The 13,633-nt window shown below is 43.4% G+C and overlaps 1 protein-coding gene across 1 annotated transcript in view; it reads left to right on the top strand.

Moving 5' to 3' along the window:
- The window catches only part of CACNA1I (calcium voltage-gated channel subunit alpha1 I), a 158,417-nt gene that overhangs the window by 65,685 nt on the left and 79,099 nt on the right, over positions 1-13,633 (top strand). Inside the window, exons 2-3 of the mRNA XM_075051956.1 lie at positions 2,870-2,981; positions 3,708-3,841. Of these exons, the coding sequence (XP_074908057.1) occupies positions 2,870-2,981; positions 3,708-3,841 (246 nt within the window). The remainder of the gene's footprint in view (positions 1-2,869; positions 2,982-3,707; positions 3,842-13,633) is intronic.

The following is a 13,633-nucleotide window of genomic DNA, read 5'->3' as shown; positions in this document are numbered from 1 at the left end:
GTGCTCACCGTGGCTGGCCAGGTCTTGTGCTTTGGGGTCTCGCCGGCTGCCTGAAGGCACCCTGCCATGGTCGGTGTGGTCTGGGCCGGGGGGGCACCGCAAAGGGAATGAGAGGAGCAAAGGGAGCACGGGACCATCCTGACCACCCACGCATTGCTGCTGCCCAAGCATGTGCACAAACATGTAGATCTGTATGAAATAAGCCTCTGACTTTGAGCCCCTTTGCCTAAATTCCCTGAGTTTGGCTGCAGTTGGACAGTAGTACTTCCTGCCTCTGGGTCTCTTGTGTCATGTTTTCTGGATGTTTGCTGAAGAAAAAAACCTTGGCTTTTAAAGCAATTTCTGCTTTTCATTTTTTATGTATTAATTTCATCCAGGGCTGTTCTAAGCACTGGCTCTGTCTGTACCTCTCCTGTCTGCCTTATGCCTAGGGAGAGGGACTTTTGCAGCCGTTGGCTTAGCCCACATCAAAACTCTTTTGGCCCCTTGAAGAGTGTCATTCAGCACTGAATCCCCCCATCATGGCTTTGCTGGTGCTGCCTTTCCAGTAGCTGTCAAAGCATCTGCTGCAAAATGGAGAGGCTGAGAGAGCTGGGATGGCTCAGCCTGGAGAAGAGAAGGCTCAGAGGGATCTTATCCGTGTGTATAAATACCTGATGGGAAGAGTGAAGGAGACAGACTGCTCAGTGGTGCCCAGTGACAGGGCAAGGTAATGGGCACAGCCTGAAACATGGAATATCCTATTTAAATGTAAGAAAACACTGTGTAGATAGTCGAACAATGGAGCGGATTGCCTAGAGAAGTTCTGGTGTCTCTATCCTTGGAGATACTCAAAACCCAACTGGAAGTGACCCTGAGTGATCTGCTTGTAGTTGATGCTACTTTGAGCAGGGGGGTTGGACTTGGTGACCTCCAGAGGCCTCTCCCAACTTCAACAGTTCTGTGGTTCTGTAATTCTGTGAAAGATGATGCCGAACAGATTTTGAAAAGTCCAGAAGAAAATTGCGATCTTACCTGTAAAGCCTGTGGGAGCTAATGGAAACCTCTCCAATTGCTTTCCTGGGCTTTGGATCAGATCATTAAAGAAACATGCAAGAGAGAGAAAGGTGGAAAGTTGAAGTTGTATTGTGTAGACCCCTGAGGGCAAACATCTTATTTGTGCCCTTTTGGAGTTTTCCTCTTGGAAAAGGCTTCTGGTTTTGAAGCCTACATCAAGGATGGGCTCTATGTGCATTACTTTGTACAGCACTTGGGATTATCTTAGTGAGGGATAGTGATAACACATTCTTGAAATCACCTCATAGTGTGATTGGCACAGTAGAGCTGGTGTCCTGCTCTTGTCTGATTTTGCAACTGAAGGTAGCTCACCAAAAACCAGGTAGAGAAGAGAAAGAATTAATAATCTTCTAGATCAGATTGTGTGGGTTAGTCATGAATCACTGTCAGAGAATGAGCATGAAAGAGTTGCTCAGAACAAACCATAGATGTTGAGTGTCTTTCAGAAGTGACCAGAGATACAGGCCACTGTTTTGGATTCAGTTCTGCAAGAACTGAAAATGGGCGCACTCAGTGGGTTGTATTCTAAACGGATAATTTCTTGGTTCTGTTATTTTAAATAAAAAACAAAACAAAATTGTCTGAACGTGGAAACTGAGCAGATATGTTCGTGAAGTGTGTTAAAATACCCAAGAAGGACGGTTCTGCCAGAGGTTGGAGGTCCATTCTCGTTAGATTTACGTTAGATCGCTGCTTTGCAATGCAAATGCTGGAAAGGTATCACAGAAATGTGCCTGCTTTTAGAACTAAAATACTGTAAATAAGTTCTTGGATAAGTGTGTATCAGGTCTTAAGACTCCTTCAGGAGGAGAGGCAATGGTGAAGAGCAGGCAGGTAGAGGGTGCGGAGAGCATAGATAAGGTCACACAAATACACCATTTTTATCCTCTTCTGTAATATATAAATGAAGTAGCACTTGATGAAATTAAAAGGCAACAAATTAAAAATCAATAGGAGGAAACAATTTTTAATGTAAAGTATAATTAGCCAATGTAGCTTATGGCTGTCAACTATTATCGAAGCAGATATTTTAGTAAGATTATCAACAAAGGATTCAAATGAATAAGCAAAGCATCTGTAGGGACACCAGTGTAGTTGAGAAAACAATTATAAGGGCTATCAATCCTCATGCTTTAGGGCATAAACAGATCACCAGCTGGGGTCAGAAATGTAATTTCCCCCCATGGTTATTGAATAACTTAATTAGACACATTGTGGAGTTTTATCCAGCGTGGGTCACTGCTGGAAGCAGAGTTAACAGATTAGATGGACCATTGACCTGTTCCAACATGGCAACTCTTTATCTCCAAGTTCCTCTTAGAAGGGAAGAGGGAGACTCCTAGCCTTGTGTTGTAGCCCCTTCCCAGAAGGGCAGCAATCGCTAGGCTCGCATAGAGATCCAGCTGTCCATTTTGATCTAGATTCCTAGATCATGGAGAGCTCTGCTACATTTGAGTATAGGCCACCTTGGAAAGGCTCTTCCGTATATTTGGAAGATTCAGTAAGCCAACGAGGAGAGGGACTTGACAAACCAACAGGAGAGGAGTGAGCATGTGTTTAACTATGGCAATGATTTGACTTGCATAAATACCTTAGGCTTTTGTGCTACCTCTACTTTCCCCTTTTCAAAAGAGTTTTGGCTTAATCCAGGTGTGGAGTAGTGAGGAACTAAGGGGAAAAAAACATAAGAATGTAATAAATCAGCCTACCAGCAGTTATTTCCCTTAATCTTCCTATTTTGTTATCCCAAGCCTAGAGCAAGCTTATCTCGGCCATGATGCTTTTGCAGAAGTTTTCCTTGACTCTTTTCCACCTGGTTTGAGTGTGTCAGCATGATGGTGATTTTGTTAAACTGCGTCACCCTGGGGATGTACCAGCCTTGTGAGGATATGGACTGCCTTTCTGACAGGTGTAAAATCTTACAGGTAAGCAGAATTCCTTCTTGTTGTGATGGTGCCTCAGTCCAAGTCAGAAATTTTCACGCATGCTTTCCTTCAGCGTGTGGGTAACACCTTCCTAGACAGGTGGGCAAGAATGTCCCTGGCAGTAAGCTATCCTGTTGTAAAATGGCAAGGACTTGCTTTGAGAAGGGGATTGGGGTGAGAGATAAGGAATGAAGTCTACTTGTGACCATGCAATACGGAACAGCTGCTAACCTTCCTGATCCTGTGCGTAAGCAGGGGTTTCCTGACATAGCTACAAGATGCATAGCTCAGAGGTAAGCTAGGGAGAAATAACTAAGGCTACAATGTCCAGGCAGGAGGCAATAGCAGCCCCCAATGCATTCCCTACTCTGTTGAGGAGCAAAGGTACTACTGAGTCCACAGGTAATGTGGCATTCAGGATGCCCAAAGGGAGAAGAAATAAAAGGTATGCCAAGAAGGGCCATGGGTACATCCAGCCTGTGAGTGTACTAGCTGTACTTGCTGCTTCCCTAAAGAGAAGGTGACAGCAAAGGTTGTCATCTGTAGTGTTGCTGAGACTGTGATGTTCAGATATCTGAAGCCTCCATCTGTGATTAGTATGTGCTGTCCAAGCTGTGTGTGAAGCTGCGCTATGTCCTCAGCTGAGCCATTTATCTCACATTCTGTGTTTTAAAGTCCAAGGCTGAGAATGCTTATCAGATGTGCTCTTGGGTTTCTGTTTGGCAGGTGTTTGATGATTTCATCTTTATCTTCTTTGCTATGGAAATGGTCTTAAAGATGGTGGCCCTGGGGATCTTTGGCAAGAAGTGTTACCTTGGAGATACCTGGAACCGCCTGGATTTCTTCATTGTCATGGCTGGGTAGGTCAATAGTTTCTGGGTTTATTTGTTCTGTGTTTGCTAGAGTCTTGCATGGAACAGCAATGACGTAACTGAGGGGAAAGTTTCCACTCTGGTGCTATTCCAGTACATCTGCTGAACTGGAATCAGACATGCCGGGGTTAGCAGTTGATGGAAGAAACGGCAGACAAGGTAGCTTAGCTCCCCAGCTGATGTGCAGCCATCTATCACGCACAACTTCAGAGGAGGGTGTTCATTTGTACCAGCTGAAGAGCTAGCTCAGAAGCTTTTTCATTTTGTTTTTAAAATGTCTGAGTGGAAGAGGTGTAACCTTTACCAAAACCAAGCTAGCTTCTCTGTTTCCAGCAGCAGTGTTTCAAAGGTAGAAATGTCATTTTTGTTACTCTGGGCTTTTTGTCTCTGTATTGCACTGGCCTCACCCACAGTACTATTGGGACAAGCTGACATTTGAGTGTTTTTAACAACAAAGTTGCTATGGTGAAGCTCTGATTTCCCCTCTGCATGTAGGAAGTGGAAAGTCTACCAGGATTTGCCTATTGAATCACAGCAAAATGTCCATCTCTGATACCAGTGGGCATGTGCTCTTCTGGAATTTGTCCATTTTCAATTAGATTGCCTTGTGGCATAGTAAAAAAAAAAAAGTCAGAAATAAAGGTGTAATATTGCTGTTCTCCCAGCAAGCTAGTGAACTTCTTTTCAGAGAGAAACCCCCACTTTCTTCTTATTCCCAGCAAGGAATTACCCACATTCGCTGTCACCTGGAAGTGTGTGTATTACTGACTGAGCCAGCAGTGAGTTCAAGCTCACTTTGCAGAGTTTTCCCCTGCGGTGTGGAGCAACACTGTCTTTATATTTGCTTTTGACACAGTTCTTCTACAGCAAGACTTGAAAGTCATTCCCTCTGGAGGGGCATATAATTGTTTGCTTCTGGGGGAGCAGAGATTTTCAAACTCAGTTCAGTTGTAAAAGTTTGAAGGCTGATCCTTGGCCAGCTTGTGCATGAAAGGAGGATAGGCAGATGAAAGCTGTAGCTTTTTCTACATTAATGTAAAATGTGTGAGATGGGAAGACCCTCCTTGTGGCTGAGCTTGCTGTGATTACCATCTGATTTAAAATGGCCTGGCATGGGGACTGAGAGTTCATCAGGAAAGGCTAAGTTAAAGCACTTGGCACATGGTGGTGAGAAAAGCCAGATCATTGTATTTTCTAGCCTGAGCTCCTGGTGGCAAAATTGCTGGTTACTGGATGCAGGGAAAGCAAGACCCTACCACAGCAGCCTTTGAGGAGGAAAGGGAAGAACGGGTGTGTTTGAAAGGGGGACCTTGGAGCCCATGGTGCTCCTCCGTGAGGGTGATGTGCTGCGGTATGCTGGGAGGAAGGCTCTGCTCTGGGTGGGCACAGGATTGCTGGTTTATGGGGTAAAAGGCTTGGGAACTGGGGGTCTTGCTCTACCTGGTGTCCCTGCCAGCATGGTATGTGGGGTGGTGCTATCTGGAGAGATGAAGAAATCAGTAGGGTAATGCAAAATGAAAGAGGGTGAGCTCCAGTGCTTACTCCATGCAGGAAGCAAGTGAATTCCATGCTACCTAGATGAGAAGGGAGTAAACCCCATTTACGTGTTTCCTTCTGTCACCATTGCTGGCAGAAATTTGAGGAGAGAGTGAGTCTTTTGTGCATCTGATAGCAGTACTAGGAAAAAAGCCCATATCTGAACTCCTTTCAATGCTAAGGAGACAGAATCAACTCCTTGGATATAAAATAATCAGCTTGGAGGACTTTTCATTTCAGGTCCAAAACTAAAAGAAATTTGTTTCCTGATTTCTATACAATTCTCCTCATGAGGTGTCAGGCTGAAATGATAGTAATCTCATTAGAATATCTGATCTCAAAAGACTTCTGCTAAAGAAAGATTTTTCCATTTAGTTATATAGGACTAATGACTATATAATGTATTTCAAGTTATAAAAGCTTGTGGTTATTAATTCATTATTCTTTGAAATTCATTAAATTTGTCTGCACTGTTTAAATCAAATCCAAGGCTCAAACTTGCCCTCACATACAGACTGTAGGCTTTTATTTAACCTCAGATTTAAGCCCCAAGCTTTATCCTGATTGGTCCCACGCCTGGATCATGGCTTCAGCTTGCTCTGGGTCCAGATGCTGCCTTAGACTTCTGACTAAGAGAAGACATCCTGCTTCAGGTCTTGCGTGTTTTCTCCATGCCAGTGAGTTAGATCCCAATCAGAGGCTAATCAGTTTTCTCTAAGGGCCTTCTCCTTTTCATAGCCCTGGGCTTTCATTCCCTGCAAGGCAGGTCATAAATTTGGCTCTCAAGAAAATGTCGGTGATGTTGGGAAGTATTGCACTGCATAGAAGACTTGCAGCTTCTCTCAATTTCAAGAATAAGGACTGTACTTCCCATCCTCTTCTTTCTCCTTCTCCCTTTCCAAATAAACACCAACGAAGCAGCAAAGGTTGGAAGAATAAACTGTAGCATGGAAAAGCAAAATGCAGGCAAGGGACTGTTTTGTCAGGTGTTCCTGGGCAGCTGAGATACCTCCATCTGGCTAGCTGCATGACAGCATGTTTCATCAAAGAGCATAATGACTATTTGCTGCTATTGCCCCAGACAGTGTTTTGGTTACATAAACCATGTATCCAGGGTTTCATTTGTAGTTTTTTCCTCACTTCCTTGGAAAGCCAGAAGCTATAGTTTTAGTTAGCTGAATTCCCTCATGTGCCCCTGCCCTGCTTGCCCCTGCACCCCACGCAACCCAGCAGCTCAAGGAGGAAGACTCCATTGTCACTAAAAATGTTCCGTTTCCATGGCAATAGGAGCTGACATCACCAGAACTTTCTCCCCCCTCGCACACTCCCTCCCCCAACCATCTTTGACACGTTTTTTTCAGAAAGGATTAGAAAAAAACCCAAACAAGAGTCCTAAGTCAACACTTCCCATTGTTCCCCTTAGAGCTCCTAAAACCCAGCAAGGTAATTTGGGTTGGAGAATGCTGATGCCCTTGCGCGCACAAGCAACGAAGGCTGCAGATTCAGCTTGTCAATGCTCCAGTTCCCAACTGCTCACTGGCAACAGGAGGTTGCAAGTTCCCAGACGTTTCAAGCAGACTGTGCTTGTCACCAGCTGTCCTGGTGGGAGTCCCTTTTCCCTGCGTTTGTGATTAGGTCTTGTCTGTCGTCATTTGTTTCCCACGGTGATGGGTGCATTTGGAGAGCTTGATCTGAGGCAACTTCAGAGGGCAGCCTCCTGAAGTTGAGAGCCTACTACGTTTTGAAAGTTGAGATAATGGCAACACTAATCATATTGGAAATGTCAGCCAGTGTCTATATGTGCATGAATTTAGGAGAGTCACTTATTTCCAGGCTAACACTCATCAACTTTTCAAGCTAGGCAGTTCACTAGCAAAAAAAAAGAAAAAGTGAGCAATTTCTCCTGCTCGCTCTACTCTGAGACAGTTGTGTTCACATGCGGTTGGAGATGATGCCACTGTCCCCCTGGAAAGGGAGATGTCCCTTTACATGAGTCTGTCCTGAGGGTCCCTGGGCAAGGAGTGAATCTGTGCAACCTGCCTGGCACTGGGGGCATTAATTCAACTAAGGGAGTGGTTGTTCTGCTTTTCTTGAGCCAAGTACTGTAATTAATGATCTGTGGTGGGAATTATATCTGTCTCTGCCCTCTTCTGTGGCATCCCCACGACATGTTCTGGTACGCAATTTACTTGAGTAGGTAGGTTAAGGGGGAGAGGGCTTCACTACATGGCTGGGGGGATGATTGTGATTACAAGTATGTGCCCAAAATATGTCCAAATCTTTCCTTAACTACTTGCTGCTTGGAGTCCAATGGCTGAGGAGAGGCTGGTCTATCTTTCAGAGAATGCCCCATCTTTGCCTCTCTCCATTATCACACTGGAGCTTGCCATGTAGATCTCATAAGCTGTGGTCAAATCCTATCCTGACCTTGCCTTTGATGAGAAGAATGGCATGACTTGTATATTTTGGCATTTTGAGATATACTTGCCATATTTTTTAACAGCTTTTAAAAGTGGTGGACGTCAGAACAAGACACAGTACTCTGTGCAGCTGCTTCAGTGCCTTCAGTAGTAATACTGTCTCTCTATTCCAGCCTGAAATTTCCTAGCTCCTACAGCCAAATGTTGCAGTAGCCCATCTAATCAATCACAGCATCTCCCTATCAATTCATTCAGCTGCTTTCTCCATTGGCTCCAGGCTTGGTTGGTTGGGGGTTTTTTTCCCCTCTGTCTCTTCTTCTGAAGAGAGAAAAACCCTTCCTATTAGTAGGAACAGAAAACTTTGTTCCCAGATGTATGCTGTTCCATTTGTTCATGCTGGAATGCATATTATTTGCATTTCCAAAGCAGTTCATACTGTTCTATATCGCTGACTTGTCCTCTTCATTTCTTTTCTGTTCTCCCAAAAATATGCTTCAACTGCAAAATCCATTAGTGATTTTTTTAATTTTCTGCCAGGTTGTGATAAATAAATAAAGAATGGAGTGGCAAGAATTGCGCATTACAGAAGTACATCTGCTCACGAATGAGTCCCCATTTACTGTTGCATGTAAGGTTTATTACTTAGCCAGTTTTTCTTCAGCTAATGTATGTCATCATGATTTCATATCACTCCAGCCATATCAACATAATTACTTGTGTGAACCGGACTTGTAATCTCATAAGAAATTATAGCACATTAGTTTGATGATGTCTATTTTTCCTTAAACCTGTGTTGATTATAGTTAATTTTATTATCCACCTTTAATCTATCAAAGCTGCATATTGGCGATTTCATTACTGTGCTGTGATCAGCATCAGTCCAGTCAGCCTATTGAGATCACTGTTTTTCTAAAGTACTGGCACAACATCAGAATTTCTTTGACCCTTGGATGCTTTCCCAGTTTTCTGAGACTAATCAAAAATCATCAGTACTGGACCAAATCTTTTCTGGCCATCTCTTTTAAAACTCTTGGATATAAATTGTTCAGGCCTGCTTATCTTAGAATATCCCTATTTTCATTTTAGGCACAGCCTAAAGTACTTGATCACAGCTGGAGCTGAAACTAGCACATTATCATCTATAGTACACATATATCATCTGACCTCCCTCATAGAACTTATTTTTTAATTGAAGTTTTCTGCCTTTTTACACTGTTCGTGACAATTCTGTTTTCTTGTTCCAGTGATTAACTTGTACCATTTTATGTGCTCGTTCAATTCTCTAACAAATTTTCTACAATTTCCATCTCCTAATTTATATTCATTGGTATCAACTTCCCCTCCCTTGCTATTACATTGCTGCTTTTGCTTTCACTTATATTGTATTATCTTTTTAGCCTGTTCATCTTTCTTGTCTCTGTTGAACCTTTTTGGTATACCTGATAAATATTCCTAAACACCACTTGATTGTCATCCACGGTTCATGAATTAAAGTTGTTATCTGGACTGGTTTGACGCATGGCTGTTTCTGTGTGTTTTCAATTTCATGAATATGGCCTCTCTAATCCACCAAGTATATCTAGTACTGTTGATGACCTTACTTGATTTGTACATAACACATGTAATCAAGTAGTCCTTGCTTTAAGTTCTATGATAAAAAAACCAAAAACAAACGCTTAATAGACAATCTCTGTATCTTCCATCCTTAAATGCAATTTTCTTTGAGTTGTAAAGCACATCACTGTAAATGCTGAGAAATTGCAAGGAAATACAGGTGTCACCAACACATGTTGCCCAAATTCAACTCTTGCAGATGGATAATGGGAGGGTTCTTCTCCTATGAATTACAGACCAATACCAAGAGAGTTAGCTAGTCAGCCTGTCTTTTAGCATGATCTGGACATACAGGATCATAGATAATCTGGGTTGGAAAGGACCTTGTGAGGTCTCCAATCCAATCTTCTTGCTCAAATGAGGGCCAACAACAAACTCAGGTTAGGTCGCTCAGAGTTGTCCGGTCAAGTCTTGAAAACAACTGCAGACAGACTGCACCGCCTCTCTGCGCCCCAGCCCCGCTGCTGATTTATCTCCAACGAATCTGAACCTCCCTTCCATGCTTGGATTTATGTCTGTTTTGTCTTGTTCTCCTGCCATGCACCACTGTGAAGAGCCTGGCTTCATCTCCTTAGTGACCTCCTTGTAGGTACCAAGGAACTGCTGTTGGGTCCTTCCAAAATTATCTCCTCTCCAGGTTGAACAAGCCTCTACACCTCAGCCTCTCCTCACAGGGCAAGTGCTCCAGCCCCTGAGCATCTTGGTGACCCTCCACTGAACTTGCTCCAGTTTATCAACATCTTTCTTGTACTGGGGGGCCCGAAACTGAATGTGCTATTCTAGAGGTGGTCTACCAAGTGCAAAGGGGATAATCCCTTCCATCGTCTAGTGGCTGCACTCCTGTTGGTGCAGCTTGGTATGCCATCAGCCTTCCTCAGGGGGTCCACGTGTGGCCTGCTGTCCCCCAGGACTTGCAGGTCCTTTTCAGCAGAGCCCACTACCCATCAGTCCTTCGGCAGTGGGTCAGTCCAGCGCAAGTGCAGGACCTTGCATTTTTCTGTTGAATTTCATGAGGCTCCTGTCAGCCCATTTCTCTAGCTGAGAGGAATTATCTACTTTATATGGCAGAAAATTAATCCATAAGTATTCACTTCCAAATTGTCACTGATTCCATACTAGAGAATGCCATTTTTGACAGTGTGTGCTACTCCCCCTCCCTTTCTGTCCACTTGAGCCTCCCTAGCTAGGTTAAAATCCTTGATTTTAATATTCCTTTCATGCAGATCTTCCCACCAGGCTTTCTTAATGCCATTTAGGCTGTTTATGCTCATAAAATGAACAATTCCTATTCTCTTTATTGCTCAGGCCCCTGGCACTGGTGTATAGATGATACCGTTTTTCTCCTCTTTACATCTTTTAGTGCCTTGATTAGTTTTGTTCTTGACATGGAGGCTTTAGAATTAACTTTTTCCCCTAATTTCATCACTTTCCCCTTTGGTCTTTCATTTAACAGTCTCCTGACTGGTCTATCTCAGTTCCCTAAAAACTAATTCTTCTTCTAATGAAATGCTGGTTAATATTTCTGCTTCTCAAGGGGTAACCCAGTGCTCTGCAAGTCTCCTGCCCTATGTGGCTGGCCAAGCTAGCAGTTTGTTACCAGATTCTGCCATCATCTCCTTTACGTGTTGGCCAGGATGGGCCACCGAGGAGCTCAGCTGAATATTTCTTGTTCATCTTCAGAAATCGTCTATAATCTGTGGCACGTTATGATAAGAAAAACAATTAATTTCAAAATGCATCATCATGGGTAAATTTTGTCCTGGAAATTTGAAAACCTTCCTAAGTTTGCTTTTTTAAATCTTGTTTCACTTCTAGTATGGCAGCACAGCTATCTTGATATCTTCATTTCTTTTCCAGAGCATCCTTTCCTTTCTGGTTAGTTATTCAGCCTTTGGAGAGGGTTTTCTGGCATCTTTGTACAGCTGGAGATCCCTTCTTGGGCATGCCTTAGAGCCCTCTAGATTGAGCAGAATGTTTCTTCTCGTTCCCTGGGCCTTTTGGCTAGTCGCTTCTTCAGGAGTCTTTTATGCAGCTTCCACACTGGGACCCTGGAAAGTATTGCTCTCTAGTAACTGAGATAATAATTATTGTTATTTGTATTTTCTCTCTCTGATAGTTATCTACTGTCCTTGATTTTTGCTTCCCCTAATTCCTGAGATATTGTGTCCTTTCCTCCATAAACCTGCAGTGATGCTGCTTCCTAAATCCATCCGTCCAAGCTCTTTTCAAACCTGTGCAGCATCAGCGTGTGTACCTCTGAACACTCATTCTCTCTGTACCGGGAAGCCACCGGTTTACACTTACAGCCCCAAATTCATCCCTCTGCATTTCAGCCCAGGGAAGGAGGCTGGAAGCTCTCTGAAGGATGAGAGGTACCAGTCCCTGCCAGCCTCAAACGCCCACCGTTCCCAGAAAACAAAACTGGTACCACACAGTGCCCTTCCACGCGGGGAAGATGCCGCTTAGCCTGAAACACACCGGTTGGCCTTAATCTCCCAAGACGGGGAAGTCTGTGGCCAATCTTCTGCTTTCTGTTTACTTTAATTAACTATGGTCCTTCAGGGACCTGGCCAGAATTTGCATAGTTATGACTTTAAAATCTCAGACCATTAAATACTTATTAGCAGCAGTGTAAACAGCAGAATGCTCAGAAAATCCTAGTTAGCTAATCTTTGATGCCAAATGAAAGTTTCTATGAAATTATGGCAAGTTAAAGAAAACTGTAATAAACACAGCAATTAGGTGTTTCAAGCAGTGATCAGATAAAGATGGAAACCAGCAAGCAGCAGGCTAAATAGCATCTTAACCAAAGGCAGAAATATCAGCAGCACAGCCCTCCCCCCCAACAGGCTCTCACTTTTTCCTCCTTAATGATACTAATTATTTCATTGGCTTTCTCCTAGTAAAACTATCCATAGATGTGCAACATATTGAAATGAAAGCAGTCATCAATATGAAATGAATCACACAAGAGAAGAATCAAAACAAGGAGGCAGTGGTACCCTGCATGTGTTATGTGTAGTTCTCAATTATTGCCTCTGATTTTTTTTTTTTTTGCCTCCCTAAAAAGCTAATTCTCTACCACGTGAATCTTTAGCTTTATTTGGGGGAAGGAAAAAAAAAAAAAGGCAATACCAGCAGGCTCGCAGGACCAAAATGCAGACAACCTGTCTTTTCTCCCCTCTCCCCCTGCCCTCCCCAAGCAATGAAATACAGAGCTCAGAGCCTGCATTCAGACTCCTGGTTTTCAAAAGTGAGGCCCCGTCGCTTGTCTTCAGTCATCTGAGCTTGGCGAGTCCCTCTGGCTTTCTTATCGCAGTGTGAAAACCTGCTTATGTCTTTTCATATCATGTTTCCAAAACTATTAAGAAACTCTGACGTTTTCTCTTAGTACACAGTTTGGAGAAAAATCTGAGTGTTCAGGGGTGTGAAATAATCACATTCTAGGCAGCAAGGGACCAGTCTTACAGGCTCTGGAAGCTTTCAGCAGCTTTTGCTTGCAGAGCAATTAAAAAAAAAAGGGGGTAAAAAAAAAAAAAAGAATGTTTTGTACTGGAGAGGGGGGACAATTGCAGGTTATTTTTTTAAGAATACTAAGCATCATAGCTCTGGACCTGTGTAATTAGTAATTGATCTATCACTCGCTGAAAAAATGCCTTTTTACTAACAGAATTATAACCCTTTTCATTTTTTTAATAAAAGGAGAAAAAGGGATGTAATTTTTGCAGTCCTTGTTTTACTAGCAAGGGATTTGTTTTTTCTTTACTTCTATCTTTTGGCTTTTATGTCAGCAGAGAGTTGTCTTTTTGCAGCGTGGTGAGCTCTAACTTTAAAAGAGATAAGCAGGACTACTTAGCTGAGTACACCGTGCTTTGCAGAGCAATTTAGAGGCCTACTGTGTAATGTCTGGCCACATCCCACATGATGTTATTCCATCCTTTCTACGGTAGGTGTTGAAAGGAGTTTGGCTCATCTATTTCGGGTGCATGTTGAAGCCTGGCCCCGGAGGCACCAAACCGTGCAAAATGCGTGCGAATGCCTGCGCGGTTTGCTCTTCAAGTGTAGATCAAGCGAGCTGATGGCAGGTCTGGTGCTGGGGGCTGCCCTCTGCCTCCTGCCCCCCAGACTGACCCCTGTCCATACAGCAAAAGATCAGGTCCAAATAACCCGTCAGCTGGGAGCCGAAGCATCCGTGAGGACAGCATTTTTA

This window comes from Buteo buteo, chromosome 19 (genome assembly GCF_964188355.1).
Source record: "Buteo buteo chromosome 19, bButBut1.hap1.1, whole genome shotgun sequence".
NCBI classification, from domain to species: domain Eukaryota; kingdom Metazoa; phylum Chordata; class Aves; order Accipitriformes; family Accipitridae; genus Buteo; species Buteo buteo.
The sequence above is the reverse complement of the archived record's forward strand: the minus strand, read 5'-3'. Positions and strand labels throughout refer to the sequence as shown.